Consider the following 22,181-nt stretch of genomic DNA (forward strand, 5'->3'; position numbering starts at 1 on the left):
GGGGGGGGGGGGGGATAGCGTGGGACTTATTCTTTTCTTCATCTTTTTTTTGAGGGGTGGATGTCTCTCGTGGGATTCTCGTAAGATCTGTACATTGTTTTATAGTATCCGTTTCACTCCGCCCCCAATACACGGCCCCTTGTGTTCTCACGTGCGTACTTTTTCACATTTTCACTGGATTGCCCACGCACACGCACGGTTTTTTTTTCCTCTCTTTCACTCGCGGCACACACGCAACAAACGCACGCACGCACGCATACAAACCGTCTTTCTTTCTTTCTTTCTTTCTCTTTTTTTCTTTCTTGCGACTTCAAGCATCGTGAACTCTCCCAATTTTTTTTCTTTTTAATCATTTACACTCGCGACTCTCGTACTACTCTTCGCTCTTTCTCTCGGCATATTTAGCAACATTTAAATATCGTATTTTTCGTAATAATTAATCGTAATAATGATAATAATATAATAATAATGGCATAATAAACTATCTACCTACGCGTGTAAAGTGGTATTTCATCGTGGTTTCATAAAGGGGTGTACTGCTTATCATAATCCTAGACTTCCCTCTTTCGTATTTATATATGTATATATGTATACATATACGGATGTATAAATGTAATATGTACATACACATAGCAATAGAGAACAAACAATAGCTTCTCGTTTGCAGCAATAATACACAGAAATATGTCTTCCTAGAGAACTTTATACACCGCCGTCCGTGGAGTAATAACGGTACCTCTTGTTTTTTAGTTTTGTTGCTTGTTATGTTTGTTGTGGCTTATACAATTTTCATAATCGTTAACGCGCGCGCGTACTTATCAACACTAAGATATTTTAAAAATGTACTCGTTAAATATTATTTTAATCAAGTCGTTGTATGCTAGACGAATGTTGAGATCAAAGAAATTGCGGATTTCAGGATGCCAGTGATTTCTAACTTTTTTTTTTCCTCTCCTTTCGGTTCGTTCGTCTATTTTCCGATATTTTCATTCGTTTACATGTCTCATCGGTGTCGATGATTATTAACCAACCGTAATACAGTCGACGATCGATCGGCGCGTAAAGTGGCGCAAAAGACGCTAAGTAGATACGCCCGATTCGAGAGCTGCTGTTTCAAGTTTGCTTAAAGAAAAAAAAAAAAAAAAAAAAAAAAAAACACGAACGCAAAAGTCGGAAAGAATCTCCAAAGTCTGATCTACAATGTGTTCTTTGCTCCCTGTTTCTTTATCACTATCTTTTTTTTTGACTAAAGTTCAAAGCTAGAAAGTTTAAGCTAGAAAAAGATAAAGAGAAAAATATAGGAAACAAAGAGAGCATATTGTAGATCTGGGCTAATAGTTACATTCGCTCGTTTATAATATCTTGTTTTCTTGTTTGCTTCATTGAGCAATGTTTATTGAACGAATCTCGCGAGATAAGGTAACGAAGGTAACAGAAGCTACTACAGCAGTTTTCGAATCGCGAGACAATGACAGTGCGGCGGATAGAGCGCGGCGACTTCGTCTTCGCGCGAACTGTCGAATGATAGGAACTCGGCCTGTCATCTCTGCAGATTCTGTGTGACTAATTGTTTTCCTCTTTTTTCCTCTTCTTGTTCTTCATTTTTTTCTACCTACGCATATACGATACATAACGCGTACACACTTAAATGTCCCACGTCGTTCAACATTGGCACTTCGAAAGTCGTTACGCTTTTACTTTTACGCTCTTTCTTCCTTCTTCTTTTTTGTCGTTCTCTTTCTCTCTCTCTCATTCTTTTTAAAATAACATTACTGCATAATTTTATTCCTATCAGTTAATATCCCATTACGATACAATTAGATTATCGCTGTCTTTTCATTCTTCTTTTTTCACTCTTTCACGTGTCGGATTTTATAGACGGTTCGCGTGGTTTTGACAAAAATAACAGATTTATCTTATTAATTACACCCCCGTTACACGACGGGTTGCGATACACCGGGTTCGAAGAAGTAATATCGAAGAAGTTGTAATTCTTTTTTTTTTTGTTACGTTCTGATGCCTTATAATCGAAGTGACAGTCATACAAAACTTATATCACCCCGCCGATGTTCATAGCCGATACATATGGTTCGCCGTAAAAAAGCAATCGCGACTTTGAACAACAACTCGTTGAGTTGTAAGCAATCTATTAGAATGATTGCGAGAGAAGACTTGTCTCTTCTCATTGTCGTCGAACCGATTAGTTAGGCAGTGTTTTTTGCTTTCATCACTTACACCATTTTTACGTGGAACATAAAAATCTAACGCGAATACGTATCGACTATCTCTGGCGGGGCTACACCAGAGATACACCAGAGAAAGCACCAGAGCACACGATTAATGGATCCAATATTTATCACTGATCCAGCTAAACTGTTCAACCATCTAATTGCACAAAGGTACTCCTAGACAACCGTCTCGCGTAGTTGCTAGCAAAAATTCATTCAGTACACAGTATGTATATATAATATATATAATATATATATTCAATTATCTACATTTATATAATATAGACAGTGTGTATGTGTGTGTGTGTGAATGTGTATTGGATACAGGCACGATATAATTAATTACAAGTAACGTACGATCCACAGAGTCCTCCTTGTATCACAATAGTAAATGGACGCGGCGTTTACTCATAGCGCGATCCGGCCCACAAATCTTTCTCCCCCTTTCTCTTCTCACATATCTTATATAGCTCGTCGGACTTCATGTCCGCGGGCGGCTTTTTGCCCGTAAAACGGGAGAGCAAAAAACGGACTCGGTGCAAGAGACAGCCCGAAAATAAACAAAAAGAAAAAAACAAATAACCAAATACTGGCTCAGGCGATATCGCAAATTATAATGTTTTCCAAAATGGTTCCTGGTCAAGTATCACAACAAATTCTTTACCTCAGCGACGCGCCTCCACGAGGCGATTTCTTCGCGGAGGGGAAGGAGGTCGTCTTCTGCAGTTTCTCCCGGTTATTCTTGCCAGCAAGATTCTCCGCTGTTCGGGAACGCCGAGGAACGGCGAGCGGAGTTGGTTTCGTCATAGTGACGACGAAATTCGTTCTAATGATCATCCACGGGTCTTACCGTATTGCGGGGGCCTAAGGCTACGTTTCCTCTTTCGTCTTCGTCTCGTTGAGCTTGGTGAGAGTCTCTTCCTTGACGTTTGCTAAGACGGTCAGTGAATCCTTCACCGCGTGGTATATGATATTCTTAATCTGCAGCTTGTCCTCGTGATTGGTGTGCGTGTCTGATAACGCGCGGAACTCCTGAGTCAGGTGGAAACAATGCGAGACATTCTCCGGCGACACGAAATCTTCAGCCACTTTGATGCAATTGTGAAGATTGCGGACTTGATGCGGCGCGCCGGCCGGCACGAATACCGCGTCGCCCAAACATTGAACAATGGCGTACCTGCAACGTTAAATGTTTCATATTATCGGCATTGTTTATATTATACATACATAAGATATTTAAACTCTAACTTAATATTTTACAATTTACAAAACTGTGCAAGTTGCAAGGTGACGCTTACCCTTCGACACCGTATTCTCGGTACAATCGTTCTCGCAACGGGCCGTCAAGATAACAACTCTGGTCGTGGATGGGGTCATGATGTGGTTCCAAGCGAGCGCCGCGTTCTAACGCTACGGCATTCAGAAGGTCTCGAATTTTGTCGGCGTCGCGCGCCGGATAAATATGCCACAACGCACCGGGTGCCTCGCCGCGTTCGCGCACCCGACGACGCGTCAGAATATCACAGCCTGCTTCGTCTATCGCTCTCAATGCCTCTGCAACGATTAAAAGTTTCGACGATTGAATTTCGGATTATTAATTGCGATATACTGCGGTGAGAGTATATCAATTAATTAATCGCGCATGATCGAAAACGAGTAGGAGTACGTACCTTTGATGTGTTCGTCGCTGTCGGCATCCTTCGGGATACCCACGTACACCATGACGTTCACGGCGTCAGAGATGTCCAGATGGAGATTAGTCGTGCCTTTGTTGGGGTGAAGCGCGGAGCCGTAGGCGTTGTACATCTTCGGCCCTAGGTCCGGTCTTACAAAGCAATTGGGTAAACGGCTCGCTAAATTCAGTCTACCGTTTCTGTGAGTGTACTCGGACAACGGCAGGACCTTCATCAGATCCGTGAATCTCGACGGGAGCAGCTCGGCGAAGTCCTCACCGGGCGGCCAGTCTTTCAGTTTCAGCAACATAGGATTGCCCCGCTCGTCCTTGAGCCGTTTGGAAAAGTGCTCGAATCCCTCCCAAAATTTACGCATCGGTTGATTCGGCACCAAATTACCCGTCATACAGTTGACGAGATCGTTCTTTTCGTCGCCGAAATCGCGTGCAAACGAATCCGGATGCCACAGATTCATGTCTAACGCCTTGGAAACGTCGGAGACGATCACAGGTTGCCCGCGTTTCCACTGGTCCTGGAATATCCGGTAATTGTTGGGATTGTTCGGGTCATTTAACCTTAGCATCTTGCCGTCGCAGAGCCACGAATGTGGTACGTCCGGATACAAACTCTTGCTCTCTGTCAGAGTCATGATCCTAATGGGTAACGGCTCGCGACCTCGCTGCGTCCACTTATAACGTCGCACGAAGTGCTTCAACTCTCGTGGTTTCTCGTCGTCCATACCGCTGTCTCGTTCCTTCTTCACACTATGTTCGATCACGCTGGATATTACCTCGTCGAGCGTATCCATCTTTGATTTCTTGCCGGATTTGGCGACGTTATTACCAGCGGGAGTGTTCACGCCGCTCGCATTATTTGTGGGCGAGTTTGATCTAGATCCGTTACCGTTCGACTTGTGTGAAGATCCGACAAGCAGCTCCCGCAGTGTCGAGAAGCCTTCCTCGCGATCCTCGTCCGAGTCCGAGCTGGTGCCGCTCTCGGGGGGAGGCTTCTCCTGCTGATTCTGCAACGCCACCTCGGCCAACCAATTCAGCGATGAATTGTCCTCGCCGTTGGTCTTGCTCTCCGACGACGCACCATTAGACTCGTTCAGCTTCTTCTCTTCCTTCACCTCCTGCTTGACGTTTCCGTTGAGCACCAGCACGGAGTCGCCTTTGATCAAGTTCCGGAGGATTTCGTTCGGCTGTGAAGGCATCGCGAGCGAGCAAGCGCAATGCTGCGCGATTCCCCATTCCGCGCGGCACTCGTGCAAACGTTGACCGAGACGCAGGAGACTGTCGCCGGCGATGATCTGTGTCAACATGAGTCGTTCCGGCTCGTGAGCTTGTCTGTTTGTGCATAGCAGCCACGAGAAATCGTCCCGGTCTTTGCCGCAGTCGCCCCAGATCTTGATCGTTCCATTCTTGCGTCCCTAAAATATCAATAGGATACGTTTCCGTTAGTAAATTTTCTCGTTTCCGCGAAGAGAAAGAAAGAACATTTCTCTTATACATTAATGTCAGTGTTAAAAAGCTCGATAAATATTACTATGATACATCACGTAACATCTGTTAGTTAATTGTCATCATGTAGTTCCTAGCGTTTAACTGAAAGGAAAGAAAGAAAAAATGATATATCGAGCGTGACATCTTACCTTGTAACAATCGATGCAGACGACGAAACCACACTTGCCGCAAGCCCAGTGATAGTTGAACAGCGTAGTCTCACATACGTCGCACATTTCTCGGACACCTTGGATCACTCGTTTCCACGCTACCGTTCCGTCTATAACCCCCGAACTCGCTGTCAAAAGGTACATAACCGATGCGCAAAGCGTTAAAACATGCGAACAAAAAAAAAGTTACGCAAGCGAACATGCAACCTAATATTTAAAGAAAAATACGTAAGTCCGAAGATAATTAGTCGAATGTTTTGACATATAAATGATAATATTATCCATACTTAAAAAAATTATCTTTTGGACGTTACATATTGTACATAGGACGTTGAATGACTGACGCATGGGAAAATCAAGTGCGTCGAAAAAAAATTCAATATTAAATTAAACGAAAAACCGACTTTATGAATGTGATATATGCGGCGCGTGTATGTTTGATTATTTTACACGTAAGATTCGTGTTAGTTGGTGTAAAAAAGATAGTGGATTAGTTGTGCGACACGTATTTAGAAACAAAATAGAGAGAAGAAACAAAATTTTACCTTCGGCCATATGTTCTTGGAGGGCATCTTTCTCCTGATGTAAAAGATCACAGAATTGATCGCCAACCTGCCGAAGAAGCCGATGAGCCGTCTCCAAGTCTAAATCTTCCCGATCTCCTTTGTCTTTCTCGTTCTTCTCGGATTTCTCGTCTTTCCCCGTTGACTCCTGGTTATCCTTTCCTGGTAACCATAATCGAAGATCTTCCTGTAACATCGTAACGACAGTTTTCACGTGAGAGCATGCATCTTGGAACGAGGCTGTGAAATGGGTGCAACGTAAAGGAACGTGCCATATCCGTCAATCACCGACGGTAGTCTACGCGAAAAAGTTCAAAGGACGATTGTGCATACCTCGGATGCATCCTTGTGTGGATCGCTGAATCCCGCTATGGCCAGTTGCCCGTTTTTGGTATAGCGCAGCCGGCGAAATGCGTAGAATCTGCAGAAGATATTCTGCGGTAGATTTTTGGAGCGCTGGTGCGGCGTCCATCGGCACTCGCGACACTTCGCCAGCTTGGGCGCCACTTCGAAGCAGGCGCCGTCCTGTAACCAGCTCTCACCGGTCTTCTTCAGTTGTGATATTGGTGGTTTGCGAAAGGGATCACCTCTCCCGCCGCTCCCGCCCGGACCATTGTTACCACCGCTCGCGCTGTCGTCCCTGCGTTCCTTCTTCTGTCGGGGTTGTTGATCTTCCCCTCCAACTTCGTTACCCTTCGTAGTCTTTGGTCTCCTACCGCGTTTCCTAGGCTCCTTGTTACTTCCTATATATAATAATATTGCGCGTCTTGATTCAACAGTGTTCTAAAATTATTGTTTGTTTTTTTGTATATGATCAACATTAATCAGTGTTAAAAAGCTCATAATATAATGATATATCATGGTTATCAATTATTATGTAAGGTTTCATCATGTGCGTATTATTTCAAAGATATGTGTATGTCTCACAGGTGAAAAGATAACAATTAAGAAAGTACAGGGTAAGTGCGCGACATCAAATCACAAAAATCCAAAGATGAGTGGCGAACTCGCGAAAAACACAAGAGATCCGAGGTTTCTCGAAATCCTCGCGTTTCTCTTCGACAAAAACATGAAGCTCTTTTTCTTTTTACGTGACAATTATTCTGAACAATCTCATTTGCTCTTGATTTTCTTGAGTTCCCGTACACAACTTTAAAGAAAGGGATAATTGTATCATCGTGGAACACGGATCACTTACCCTGCAAGTGAATAGTTAGTTCACCTGACGGGAAGTCCATTTACAAGAAGCTACGTCAACTAACCGTTTCCCGAGGAATTGTTGGAATTAGCCGTGGTGTGTCGCACCCTCGACGTAGGCTGAATGGAGCTTAGCTGCTCACTGGTGTCACTAGCAGAGCCTGCCTCGCTCTCATTGCTGGACTCGCTACCCGCACCAGCTCCACCACCCTGCTTGTCCTCTTTCCGCCTCCGCTGATCTTCCGCGGCTGTTTGTTGCCTTCGTGCGGCGCCCTTCTTTCGTTTTACCTACCACAGGGCACAGATTATTAAGTAGTCAGGAAGTTCATGCTCTTGCCGCATCTACTAGCCAAAAGCTGCTAATCGGCCACACTACTACTTCACAGCTCTACCATTCGCCAAGGGGAAAATTCACAAATCTACTTCAATCTATACAAGGTTTAAAATTAGGTCAGCGAGTCAATCATGTATTTCTTCTCCTTGTGTGAACTCATGAAAAGTAAAAATATGATCTTCAAAATATGTGTGGAAATATTCACTTTTCACGAGTTTACATTGGTGGAAAAGATTCATAATCGCTTTCAAATGCTGTAAAATTATTCACTCTTCGTAATTCCATACTAAAAAAGTTATATGATTGATAAATAAGATTAAGTTCATATAAAAAGATTCATGATTGATGCCTTGTTCTTTTTCGAAGAACTTCCTGAACTGATATACACTGGTATACACTATGATAAATTAGAACAAAAGGTCTATTTTTTATTATTGAACTAGTTTATGAAACATTTATGAAACATCTGTTTCTTTTTTATTAAAAAGAAACAAATATACAATTAAAACTTGGTAGAAGTAAGAAGAAAACTAATACAAGTTAGTGCAGCCAGTTCAGCAATAGAAAACAAATCTATTATATACTTTCACTCTAACTCACTCTATTGCATCAGTATATGTCATTTGAAAAAGTTCTTAAAAAAAGAAACAGGCCTATTGTACAATTGTAGAATTATGTAGGCAGTCATCGCATACAGCTTACGCATTCATACTTCTATCTTGATCTGTGTAACAACTATTTATTTGTAATTTGCAGTTATCTTCCAACTTTTCCTGATAATTTTGTGCCTGATATTGAGATTTTAAAGAATTTGCTTCTAATGTTTGATTAATATCAACAATTAAAACTAATAACTCTCTAATATGTTTACTTTTGGTACATTAAGTTTTATATATCATGTGATTCGTAATGTTGTTCAATATTCTCTCTATAAGGAAATTATTGCAATTTTAAACCAGTATAATTATCTACATCTGAGATTTACTATATAACTCTTGAAAAAGAATCAAAATTATCATGTAAGTTTCCAAGTATATTACGCGATTTGAGGTTATGTCACATTGGCGACGTAAATTTCGTAGTACAAAAATATTGACTATTTTACCACGTTCTCCCATGAAGCAAATCGCAATGCTCGATAGCGACGTTGGATGTCCTTTGCATGAAATGACTCCATGTGTCGACAAAATTAATATTTCTGACGGTACGCAGAACTACTCGCACACACTTGCACGGAATTCGTTAGAATGATTCATACGCGCTTTCCGTTGGGAAAATGGCGCGTAACTTCCAAACTACATCTATGAACGGTCGATAACGGATGATGATAAATCAATTCAATTATTAAATTGTTATGAGATTGATTAACGTTTCGTTGTTCTCAAATATAATTTTTAAGAATTCGATATTACAACATTTCATAGTTAAACTTTGAAGGGATCTTCGTGCTTTTGCATGTACATTTATTTTTAAAATGACCTCAACAAGTTTCTTTCGATGCATTTTGAAACTTGGTCTGTTCTTTTTAGCTGCACTACTGAACTGCAATAAGTTAGAATGAGAAATATTATTTTTCTCATTTTAACTTATTGCACTGCTGAACTAGTGTAATAAGTTTGAGTGAGAAAAAATATATTTGTCTCATCTTAATTTAATGCACTAGTTTAGCAGTGCAGCTAAAAGGAACAGACCAAATGTCTAATGATAAAGTCTTTAGCCCATATTCTGAATCTTCTTTTATCAATAAAAATGCCTTAAATGTAGCTTCTCAGCCAATCAGCTGGTTTCTAAGCCTCTTTTAGAAGTTCATTTATCGTTAAAAGAACTCAGAATACAGGTCTTTGTTTTTAAGTCAGCGACACACGGTGCATGGACATAGTATACATGGATTCCGAATGCCCTATGTTCTGTCATCTAATAGAGTGAAGCCAACATCTAGAAAGAGAACTACAATAGAGGGGCTATAGTTTTCTTCCTATCTTGTCACTTTTTTGTTGCGCGTGCATCCATTTCTCGTTTCCATAATATTATAGAGTGCAACAGCACCCCGAGTAGACTGGCAAGTAAACGTCTTACTTAAATTTTATTGCACACTTTGTCTGTGCAGAAAGAGACAGAGAACAGAGAAGGGTTGTATATATTGGCTTCACTTTTCTGAGCGTATGCGAGGTCTATGTATACTACGTCCATGAAACGGTACTCGTTTTCGTGCTAGATTGCTTGCTGAATGAAAATACTCTATTTTGATTGGTGCATTTTCATCCATCTTCAGAAATGCACCAATTAGAACAGAGTATTTTCATCCAACAAGCAAACCAGTACGAAAATAAGCATAGTGTGCTGCTGATTTTAGATAGATTTTATCATTGGATGTTGCATGCGTGGAGAATGAAATATACACACTTTGTTTATACAACTTTGAACCTAACTTGAATGTTTATTTGCGTAATATAGTTCAATATCAGGTCGGAAAAAATGTTTATTTTAATAGAGAATTTTGGATCTGATGAAATTATAACGGGTCTAGTTATAACAGATCATTTAGTTGAGACTCAAACCACACAACTACTGGGTACTTCATAATTCCACTAGATGGAGCTAGTTCGCTATTAAGGTCCGTTCACAATGGAAGTATGGCTGAAAGGCCCTTGCAGAAAGCCAGGCAACAAGCAATAGGAACAGGGAATAGGAATTTGGATTGGTCAATTATTTCTATTTCCTGTTCCTATTGGCTAATGTCTATTCCTATTGCCTATAGCCTGGCATTGTGAAAAGGTTTTAAAAGTAAGAAATTGACCGATCACACAATCGAATGTGAGAAAAATAATTGACTGCCCTAACAGTACAGATATTCAAAGGACGTGTAAAGTATGTTCTGAAGATGTCCTGGGGACGTTTCTACGTCCTCTGTTCCTACGTCCCTGGGACGTCCCCAGGACACCTTGTCGTCCTGTTTGGGTGTGATTGGACAATTTTTTTACTCTTCTTGCAGTCATACTTTACTCCCATTATAGACAGTCCTTTATACGTTTTTTGAAGAGTAACGGATTGGTGGATAAGACAAAATGTAAATTTTCCAAGTTTGCGAGTACTATCCTTAACAAAGAGGAGTGGTAGTACAACTCCACAAAGGAACTTAGACTTTTACTTTTTAAGTGGTGCACTCATCTGCGAGTGAATAAAATGTAAAAATACTTTCATTTTCAACCAGTACGATTTGATCGCAGATTGTAAAATTTTTTATTTTTAAGCCATACAATTTAAGGAAGTATATTAATCGAAGTAGATGACGAATTCGGAAAATGTTGATAACGTGGAAATGATCGTGACTATACTATCTTTTTCGTATTTTTTATATAGATTTTATATAAATGTGTGCTTTGTTTTTTTCATGCGAGCAGAAAACAATTACGTACATGTAGAAATCTTTCTGCAAACTTTTTGTACACTTTTGAGCTTCTATATTTAGTTGTAAAAATACCAAAATATTTTTCAAAATTTTCGTTGGCGGAACAAACGCTGTACTGCAAAATTTTTGTATCAGATAAATATTTATGTTAACTGACAGCTTGAGATATCAATTTTAAAATTTGTATTGTTTTCATTACATTTTAATAAAAGCATTTGTAATTTTTTGTGCAAGCAATACGACATAAATTTTACAGAAAGAAGTCATTATTTCGTCGATAAAATTTTCAAGTGCGGCATCCCCTTAACGAGTCGTACCGACAAAACCGAAATTTAGTGGCACTAAATATTGCAAAATTATATTACCGCAAATTTATACTCTCCCGAGTAGCAAGCGAGTAAAGGCCTACAACGCGATATACGCGCTCCAAATGGCGAGCTTACAGTAGCAACAACAACAACACAACACACAACAACCACAGCAACAAAATCTACCATAAACGACTAATAGAGATAGATACCTTGGGTGGCTTTCGCTTGGGCGGCGACTTCCTCTCCGGGTCGCTGCTGGACGAGTCTTCCTGCGGAGTCTTGGTATCTGTAGCGTGGCCGTTGAGGGATTCCTTGTTCGCCGGTTTCCGACCACTTTTGCCGGTTACCTTGCTCTTGTTAATGCTGTTGACCGCCATACTACCGATATTATGAATCGAATTGACGGCACTGGGCAAACAGGTGCTCGTCGGCGCGTTGTTGGTCGTATTGGACGTGCCGCTGCTACTCTCGCGGTGTTCCTTGTTGTTCAAAGGTTGCGATGGCACCTGGGATATTTTTAAGGGTAATGTAAGGCAGGAGCCGCTGCCGACAATGCCGGTTGTATCCTCTGTGCCATCCTCGCCAGAATGCCTTTGTAACCACGCTTTTTTCAATTTGTGCACCGGGTAACTGGTGCTGCTCGGTGGTCTCGGTGCTGGACTGTTGGACTTCTCGCTGTCCGCGGTGCTGGTATTGATGTTGTTTACTTTAGCAGGTGTGCCAGGGGCACTAGGTGCCGGACTGGGTGCGGTAGAGGGCGCAGGACTCGGTATAGGTGCTGGACTGGGTACTGCGCTCACTGGCGTGGGGTTGAGCGAGCACACACTGCCAGTACTAGCGGGTCGCACCGAGCCATCACCACTGGAGGTTCTTGGTGCTGGGCTCACCGCCGTTACCGTGCGTTCCTGCGCTTGATTATTCGGTTGCGCGAGTAATGCCGCAGTATTGACGACGGTAGTGATTGATGTGGCGGCGGAGGCGATCAGTGGACTGGGTTCGCTCACCCTGGAAAGCATAGACGGTCCGACACATTGCAACGATAACGGCTGTGGCTGCGGTTGCGGCTCCTCGGTACGGCGTTTCTTGGATACTTCCAGAGCCACCGGTTGACCAGCGTTATTGTCGCACAGCAACGGCGTCGGCGCCTTTCTCTTGGGCGAACCGGACCTCTCCACCCCGAGATCGAGCGGTTGCGTTTGAAAGGCCGTGTTGATCTGCGGCTGCACATGTTGCATCGTCTGATTCGGCTGCTGATGCGGGCTGATGGTACGATGAACGGGATGAACGATTGGCCTCGAGAGAGGCGCCGAAGCGGCCGTGGGTGGCGAACCGTGCAACGGCGGCGGCAGTTTTCCGGCCGGCATCGAGCCGGTGTAAGCACCCCGACTGTCGTAGACGGATCTACTGTGCGCGGGTGGCGGCAGGTGTGTCGGCGCCCCGTGATGGTGAGGCACTTGCTGGTAAGGCGAACTGCCAGCCTTCGAGGTCAACGGTATCGGCGCGGCGACGGCAGGCTCAGATGCACGGCATACCGGTGTGCCGGTCATGATCCCGGAGTTCGGCTTGCCGTAGAAGTGTTGCGGTGCCGGGCTGCTGACCTTCGGCTTGGAACCGGTCGTCGGCGCTGCATAGTGCGACGTCGGCGAAGCCGTGGGCGGATGTGGATGAGGATACGGATATGCGGACTTCGCTGGAGCATATGGTATACCCTGTTGCTCCGGCCTGTTCAGGTAGCGCGGCTCCGGCGGTGAGGGATGTGGCGGCAACGGTGGTGGCGGTTGAGCGTGCGGGTGTTGGGCGTGTGGAGACTGACGGTTGTGCGGGTGCGGCGCAGGCGCCGGCGGAGGTGGCGGCGGATGGCCATGTGGACTCGGCAGTTGCGTCGTTGTCGTCGGCACGGCGCCACTGCTGCGGTGATGACTCGCCGGTGGCGGCGGTATGCTTTTCGCTGCCGACTGCAGACTGTCGAGGTGGTGCAGATGGTGCGGACTCTGCGTCGGACTCCTGTACTCGTACGCGGACGATTTGTGCTGCGGTGCCACCGACTGGACGTTCAGGTAAGACATTATCTTCGGACTGGACGAGTGCTGCTGTGGCGCCGGTGCCTTCGGCAACTCTCGTCCCTCGTTCTTCACGATCACTGAGCTTTTGTGGTCCGGCAACAGAGACGGTGGATTCTGCAGCACCTCTCTACCGTGGTGGTCCCTCTCGAGGCCGCCGGCTAGTCCGCTCTTGCTTGGCAGCGACTTGTGCGCTTGGCTCAGGTCGCTCTTCACTTTCATTTCGCGCATGTACGTCGGCGAGTATGTATAGTTAAATAAGTTTATGTTCGGCTCGGCTTTCGGTAGCGAGCTGTGCGACGGTCCCACCACTGGTGACGACTTATCGTGCAGCGTGCTGCCCGAGGGTAACGGCAGCTTGGATGTTCGCGAGTGCGCCGGTGGTGGATGATAGTCGACTTTTCCAGGCACGCTCGAAGGTCGAGATACCTGAAGGAAATACATGTTACAATTAGAAATATATTTCGATTGGATGCTGATGCTATATGCTAATTAGTTGGTGGTCTGATTTTTGTGCTCCATTCGTTCAAGTGAAAAATTGCGATCAATGTAAGAATGCTAGCTTGCCGTCATCTTGACTGCTGAACGATTGGAGTCTAAAAATCGGGCAACTAATCTAATTATTGCGATGGATATGAATCATTCTGGTATTATTGGAGGGAATGAGAGATGATAAAGAAGGGCAGCTTGATGAGAGCTCATAAAAGCAGAAGACGACATAGATGTACCTGTTGAGATGGCGGCGCTGTAGCCGCGAAATAAGCGGCCCCCTGCTGCGCGGTGACGTGATCCCTGGTGTCCGCCTGCCGGAAGTGCAGCCTCACGGCTGCCGCCAGCTGTTCATTTTCTCGTTGCTGCTCCCACTCGCGTTCGCGCTCCCGTTCCAGCTCCCGCTTCTCGCGTTCCCGTTCCAGCTCCCGCTTCTCGCGCTCCCGTTGCTGCTGCTGCGCCACGGTCATGGGATGAGCGACTGCCGCGGCGGCGGCGGCGGACGCGGCCGCACCCGGACCGCCAGGATGATGGTGGCCAGCGTGCGGAGCGGTCATTCCCGAGAGCGGCGCCCCATGGCTTCTGCCGGTGGGCGGCAAGGGAATGAAGGCGTTCCATGGTAGAGAGGAGCTCCTCTGCGGGACATGAGATGTCTATTTCAATCAATATTGCCAATCCCTTTCGTCGATTGTCGCAAATAATAACTCATCGGCAGGACAATGATACGAGGAAGGGCGAAGGATTTCGAGGAGTTTCACGGTGCTCAGCGGGGAACGTGAGGAAAAATACGTGGAAACGGTACGCGCTCTAAGAGAAACATGACAATGGCAACTATAGGTGACAATTATACGAGTTCTGTCAAATTAATGTGCACAATTTGTTAACTATATGTATATATTATATACCATTCTACATACAAAACTCGCATAGTTGTCACCTATATATACAGTTGTTATCACCATTTGTCTTTTTCTCCGAGCGCCATGTATAGGAAAGGCGATGTCCTCCTACGGTAGAGCCTACCCATCGTGTATATTATCCGAGACGAGACCATTCTCTTCATTTTTGAAGTTAAATTCATTTAACCTTTCAGCACATTCGTATTGGTTTTTCCGATCATGTTGTATTCTTTCAGAGTGTGTTTCGGAGCAGCAGAGTTAACGCTTATTGTTCATCGAAATGTTCTTTATATAACGCGAGCTGTACACTGTGTCGTTAGCGCGCGAGGGATACGTGCGTGCAATACACGTTCGCTCGAGACGTACGGCGCGTCACTCAATTGTCAGGCAAATAACGAAACCCCAGACACAGACACGTGTATTTCTGTGTGCGTGCGTGTGCACCGTCTACATGTGCGCGCACATGACAGTGATGTCACGTGTGCGCTACTATTATCGTTACACAGGTATAAGTACCATTTTAGCGGGGTCCCCCGTTCGCGACGCAGCCTCCACAATTGCCCCTCATAATAACGTATACGTCTGTGGGCGGCCACGTCTGATTGCTGAGTCGCGCACTTGCGTGATCCGTGAGATATCACGTTCTGTTCGCGTGGTTACCGAATTCTTTACCAGACGTCTCATTAGCATGCACGACGGGGGCACGCGGGGGCGGCGAACAGCGGGGAGAGTACGTGGCGCCGATCGAACGCGTGAAACCACGCTTCAAATCGCCGGACTTTCCGAGTCACGCGCGCGCGCACTTATGTGGGTGTATGTGTGTCATCAAATCGTTTACGAGAGAGGCATTCGATGCAGCGGGAAAACTCGTTTTTCTCACGCGTAAGCTTGCACCGCGATTCGCGTGTCGTAACGATGCACGCAATCAAGATCAACGTCGTATGAGTGTTGTAAAAAAAAGGAGTTTAGTATCGCATCTGTCTAATAAAAAAGAAAGAAGCACATACATGGCTCGAAATAACGGTGCCGATAACGCCAGGTATCGTTATTTTAAGTCGTCATTTTTTTTCCGTGGGAGAATTCTATCGGAAAACTCCGTGGGGAAAGCAAGACCTAAATATAGTTTCTCTTCAAGAAGAGGTCATGGCGGAACGTCGAAGAGCTCGTAACGTCGCTTTTTCATCCCGAGTGATTTCTAAATAGATCCCTTTCTTGCTCTCTCTCTTCCCCCCTCCTCTCTCTCTCTCTTTCTCTCGTTTTTTCGAGTATCCTCGGAAAAGCGCGCTTGTTTAAACGCCTCCCGTAATTCTTCGTAGTCGCCTGGCGTCGCGACATTTGGTAGACACGGTGTGTGGCGATTTACGCGCAACAAGATTCGTGTTTTCGCGCCACACACACGTCGCGATGGAGAACAACAGCCGAGATCGATGGGAAATATTCGTCGTGAGCAAAGTCTCGGGGGAAAAGTGAAGCGGTGCGTCGTCCCTCGTGTACCGTTACCATGCGGAGATTCGCGCGACCGACGTCGCGCGCGCGTCTCCGGGCGGACTGACTTCGTTAACGGCACGGCGCGCGCCGTAAGAGGTCTCGAAAATACTCCATGTAAAGTTACCGAACGAACTTCGACGTGTAACTAAGGAGTAACTTCCCGGCGAGAGAGGATCAAACAAACAACTTCCGCTCGCTGTCGACGCTTGTCGATTAAACTCGACGGAACTCGTTTCTGGAGCGGCTGGAAGACCGTAAATTAATGTAATCAAGTAACCGGTATATCGAGTCGCCGACACGCATTCACGGAGAGGTAAATATCGCGACCCCGCCTCGCTCTCACCGGGACTCCAAGTACTCGCTGAGACGTCCGGGATTATCACGTGTTGTGCACCGACAGCTAATATCGGAATAGGGTAAAATTATTGACATCCTCCTTGTGTGTGTGCGGTCGCTAACATTCTAGAAAAATCTGGTCTTTCCTGCCGTCAACTGTTCACAATTTTAGCAGTGAGGATCTCTTTGGAAATCGCAGAGTGCAGGCAAGAAGCTCAACTGCAATGTTGGTCGCAAGAAAAGCCAGGTTTATCTAGACTTTTTTCAATGATTATATATGTAACGCCAATTGTGGCTGTTTACCTTACACGTAGAAAGTATTGTAGGAAAAATTGCAACAAAATTTTTTTAGTCTTATGTGAACCATACAGAATTATGATCGAAATTGTATATTTGTTGAAAAATGCATGTTTGTTATGTATGTTTGACCTTCTGTTACAACATTATTGTAATTATTTGGGTATCTCATATTCTCCAGATGGATTGCCAAATTTATTTACTATAGTACTTTATACTATAATTTAAGAATAGTGCAGCTTCACAACAAATTATAAAGAAATTGTAAAAAGAAGTATAATTTTAATGTAATTTTTACTGCAACGCTTCCTATATTTTCCTATATTTTTCGAGTTCGTGATGCGTCTCGTTGCGCGAATGAAAACGTGCAATTCGCACATCGAAATTACTGTTTCCCGAACGAGAACCAGTCTAGCGGGACTCTTCGATCTCGATTCGCGAGAAGTCGAAGACACCCGCGCCGCTATTTTATATATTATGGACGATACGGAGGCGCGACCGACATCGACCGACGTGTACTTCCAATATGAGGAACACCCGCACGTTCATCGAATATTTCATTCCGGAAGCCTCCCACGCAAGGGAACCGGAGACTCGCCGCTTCAACGAGGAGATTCCAATTCGATACGACCGGCACTCTTCCTCAGAAGAGCACGACTCGTCGACATCTTCTCGACAACGAGCAAAGATCGTGTCAAGGTCTCTCCGCAAGGTCTCTCTCCGGACGAATCGAAGGGAGACAGATACGGCGGCGGCGGCGACGTCGCGTCTTCGCGGAACGAGGAGGTGTTCGAGGAGGCCGAGCTGCGAATCTAATTACGGGTTTGCGAGAGAAGAAGGTTTACTATGCTAATCGAGCCGCGAGTAAATGTCAACCCACGTTCTGTTTACCTGGATGCTCGCGTCATCGCATCTTGCACGCTTTTAACGTGCGCGTACATGTGTGTGTATGGTGCGAGACGCGTTGTTACAAAAGAAACGTGCAACGAGTGCGACAGCTCGGCACAAAAGCCCGTAAAGTCCTCGTTAAAAGCGCTCGGCGAACGCAAACGTTAACGTGTCGCACACGCACACATCTATCGCGATGACGACGTGGACGAAACCGCCGGCATCACATGTGTGCGTTCGCCAAAGGCGGGTTCGTTTAAAAAGAGAACACCTCGCGCGCGACATCAGTTATTTATTTATACCGTCTATTTATTAGCGGCACATGCAGAAAGGTTATAATCGCGCGCGACTCTTATAAAATGATACTCTATAAATATTGCACACGGCGCGCTATGTTATTTAACAGTCGACTCCGCATCCGTTCGACAGATATCACCGTTGTTGTGCGTGACCGATTACCATTTCTCATCACGGTGAGCAGCCAACACGTGATTTTCATTACACCGCCGATCGTCGATATCACGCCCGCGCGACGAATTTCATGATAAAAGTAAAAGTAAAATCGGACACGTACAGTGGCAAAACGGTTTAGATACAATGAAGTTGGGAGTTCATCAAACTGTCAAAATTCAGAATCATTATCGATGAGCTTGTCCAATGATTATGTTATTCATTATTGTTATTAATTATTATTATCACTTATTATTATTCAGTGTCCATTATTATTATCATCAATTGTATTATTATTGCTTAAATCTGTCGGTAATGATTTTCATTTTGAGAGCTCCTAACTTTACTATGTCCAAACCGTTTTGCCACCCACTGTACCCAGTCTTGGGCATTCGTGTTGTTCTGGTTTTTAAATACGAATATTAAAACTTTTGAAAAAAATGTAAGAAATAAAAAGTATATATTCGGTGGGCACTGATGATATATTTGCTTATACTCTAACATAAAATAATTTTCAAACAAGGGAATACATATCTTACAAACCTCTACCTTTCACGAAAGCAATTTATTTATTTCGTTTAAATAAAAGAATCTAAGTAAATACATTATCAGTATCCAGCAAATAAATACTTTTCATTTTTTAGATATCTTTTCACTCGCAGGGTATACCGTATGTCGCAAATTATATCTCAATGAAAAGGAAGGAAAAGAGAGAGGGAGAAAGAGAGAGGCAGAGAAAACAAAATATAACAACGCACTAAATACGCATTCTCTAAACGGGGTTGAATAATTTGGACCCCCTTCCGTTCAGCAAATAACAGTGGAATATGTGAGGGCGATTCAGCTTGCGCGCTCCCGCTGTATACATCGCGTTTCGATCCGTACTCGAATACACATCACGTAAGTGCCTCAACCTATACTTGAGAGCACGCCATTGGATATACGTCGTGCACGATGTAGGACGAGAGAGAGAAAGAGAGACGAGCATCGCCATCAGCGTGGGAGAAGGACGGCGAGGGAGGAACGGAGACGGATTATAACCGATTGCACGTAATAAAAGCGGCGTGCCATTCAGAGTCAATCAAGAACCGCTCGCTATTGGTTCGTTGACTTTCTCCCGCTGAACTCTCAACCCGCGCCGATTAACTTCTCACGCGAGCCACGTGCTTTTTTTCCGCCTCATTTCTCGCGTGTAAGCGATCGTTGTTACTCACGAGGGAATTTTCGCTATATTTCATTTAAATGAGTTATGCGAGGAAGAGAGAGAGAGAGAGAGGAGAGGGGATGTTCCGCAACATCGAGCAGGTGTTATTGGGATACGGTAATACGCTCAAGTCGCGTTTACGGTAAAACGGCAATGTAATCCGCGATGGAAATCAGCGACGATAATTCACGACTGCCCCTCTGCTCGTCGCCGACAAACAGACACGCGTTTATCGTATCCGGATTACGGTGTGTTGCAAGAAACTTTCTAATTTCCATGGTAAACCTAAAAGCACTTGAATATGACATGCATGTTCATTAATAACTGAAGGCGAGATATACAAGATTTCCTTTCCATTTTCGATAATGGTATTATTGGTACACGCAGAGAATACTTAGTCTTTTTTTTTTCATATAAGTTCTTTTCAATTTTACTATGTCTTTAGTAGGAAGAAGACTGTCAATATAAAGTCTGTCTTGCTAAGAAACAGTAAATTTCGCTAAAAAACACAGCAAACGCTCGAATTTTAAATGTTTGAATACGACACTTCAGTTCCTAAGATATGAGTAGCACGTATGAAACGAAAAAGATAGCGAATTACGGCAGTGTCGATCTACATATTGCTCGGTTACAAAATCCTATTTATAGTAATTTTCACTATAAAATTCTCCTCGTATATTTGGATATTTTTACGTACTTGAGGTATTTGTTTTTGAACTTTATGTAAAGGTTTACCCCCTAAAGCCCCTTGAAGTCTTGTCGTAAATATCTGTGCGCGCCTTTCTCCGCGTCATCGCTCCGATTATTCCGCTTATCGCTCGCGCATTCGTTGCGTGTGTTATTACAGAGAGAAAATGATTTGCACAGATAGTGCTCGAGCCGTGCGCTGAGTCATACCCAAGGAAAGTTTAGGTCGTCTTGCAATACGATCAGCGTAACAATATTCGAGTATACTGTATGTATCGAAGAGCGTAGAGGCGGCGAGCGTATGAACGTGATCGAACTTCGCGTTCCTCGAGTAATTATCAGTCGGCGATCCAAAGTATAACTCATAGCCGCCAAGGACATTCGTCAAGCGGCATGGGATTAACGATCATAACGGCACCGTCTTAATGACTATCCATTTTTACGAGCGCGTCTGAAAGTAGCGCGCGTCCTTGGGACGAGACACGTCGTATCGATGTGGATTAAGGATCGCGACTAAATTATTCGTTACGTAAGAGGCGACTGGGCGGAATAAGAAGTTTGTGTCACTGCACTACCACTTGCAACGGTGTGCTCTGGTAAAAAAGTTTCTAGGAAAAACTGCTCACTCAGTCAGAAACCGACGAGTTTTTACTGACCGGGACTTATTAGACAGTAACTATTCAGGAGCTAGACAGAAAAACAATAACTATTCAGGAAATAGGCCGTTACTTCTTGGTCAGTTATTGGTCGGAAACTAGGTGACAAAAAATGGCAGATAAATACTAGACAGTCTAGTAAAAATCTAGGAAATGATGATCAAATGTTTTTTGGCCAATTACTGGCCAACAATTTTGCAACAAAAGATAATAATTAGAAATAAATTTACAATCTTAATGATGAATGAGCTTGTATGTGAAAGAACTCTACCTTCTGAAATACAAGTTTCATATTGTTTGAATAGTGAAATATAATATTTTACAATATAGAGAATCGAACGCGATAAGAACTATTTGATAGAATTTTATGTAAAACAAAATTTTATTAAAAACTGGTAAAAAACTGATTAGAAACTAGTCGAAAACTAACTAGTTTTATTGTTCAGTTACTGGCGAAGCAAGTGTTGCCTAACTGACCAGAATGTAGTCAATGACCAAAATTCCTGATCAGTTACTGGCTAGAAAAAGACCGCTTTTTCTACAGTTTGCCGTCAAAGTTGGAGCTCGATCCATCCGCTTAAAAATGACGAATTATTGATGAATTTCTAGTTACAGGACGATATAATCCTGCGGCAAAGCATCACGATAAACTTTCTACGGGAGCAGACAACGGCGAAGCTCGAATTCGCAGATGAAATTCTCTTCGACGTAACCGGGAGAGCGTCTTAAACACGGCTTGAAATACGACCTGCAATAACTTTCGCTTTGCATAAGCTTCTCCCTCGTCTGCGTCATTATTTCTCGCAGCAGACGTTGCGGGAATAATACCCGAAGGAATTAGAGAGGAGAATTGAGGTTCGAGCGCTTTTATAAGAGGGTCAAAGAAGCGCTTGCCGCACAAAAGGGTGATCCTCTTTTCCTGCCCTCCTTTTTCAATCGTCCTTCCTGGTGGCGCACTTCCATTTCTATACAACTCTGATCCTATACTATACAACACGTGTTACTTGGCCTATTCATTAGATAATCGTTACTGTGATATAGAGAGGATTTGTTGTCAAGTTGCCATCGATATGTGAAAAACGGCGAAAAAGACCTAACGGCGGAAAGACCTTTTCCCTTCATGGGAAGGATCTCGTCCCCGCGCATACCAACTCTTCTCGACTCGTCATTTTTAAGGCTCCTGATCCCGCAGCTGCTTTAGGAGTCTGAATTGATGATGTCAGAAACGAGAAAAAGCATGGTGAAAATTCTCCTATTTCCAAATGAAAAGAAATATTTGTATGAAAGAACATTTCAGACCGCCTGAGCAATTGGAAAATGAAAATTTTTGTCTCCTGACA

At 44.0% G+C, this 22,181-nt stretch overlaps 1 protein-coding gene across 5 annotated transcripts in view; it reads right to left on the bottom strand.

Annotated features, from left to right (window-relative positions):
- Positions 1 to 937: 937 nt before the first annotated feature.
- LOC116851235 (probable JmjC domain-containing histone demethylation protein 2C) overlaps positions 938 to 22,181 on the bottom strand; it is a 402,970-nt gene continuing 381,726 nt past the window's right edge. For 2 of the 5 annotated variants that reach the window (XM_032830455.1, XM_032830459.1), the window contains exons 10-18: positions 14,176 to 14,589; positions 11,597 to 13,876; positions 7,399 to 7,621; positions 6,470 to 6,879; positions 6,119 to 6,323; positions 5,553 to 5,701; positions 3,899 to 5,330; positions 3,527 to 3,782; positions 938 to 3,405 (exon numbers count right to left, since the gene is read on the bottom strand). In XM_032830455.1, the coding sequence (XP_032686346.1) occupies positions 3,099 to 3,405; positions 3,527 to 3,782; positions 3,899 to 5,330; positions 5,553 to 5,701; positions 6,119 to 6,323; positions 6,470 to 6,879; positions 7,399 to 7,621; positions 11,597 to 13,876; positions 14,176 to 14,589 (5,676 nt within the window). In that variant the 3' untranslated portion in view covers positions 938 to 3,098. Of the gene's footprint in view, positions 3,406 to 3,526; positions 3,783 to 3,898; positions 5,331 to 5,552; positions 5,702 to 6,118; positions 6,324 to 6,469; positions 6,880 to 7,398; positions 7,622 to 11,596; positions 13,877 to 14,175; positions 14,590 to 22,181 lie in introns of those variants that run through there. The other 3 variants (XM_032830457.1, XM_032830456.1, XM_032830460.1) reach the window with 3 other exon arrangements.

The sequence above is a fragment of the Odontomachus brunneus genome, unplaced genomic scaffold, assembly GCF_010583005.1.
Source record: "Odontomachus brunneus isolate Ranch 3 - 2012 unplaced genomic scaffold, Obru_v1 Obru_scaffold_169, whole genome shotgun sequence".
Lineage (NCBI taxonomy): Eukaryota > Metazoa > Arthropoda > Insecta > Hymenoptera > Formicidae > Odontomachus > Odontomachus brunneus.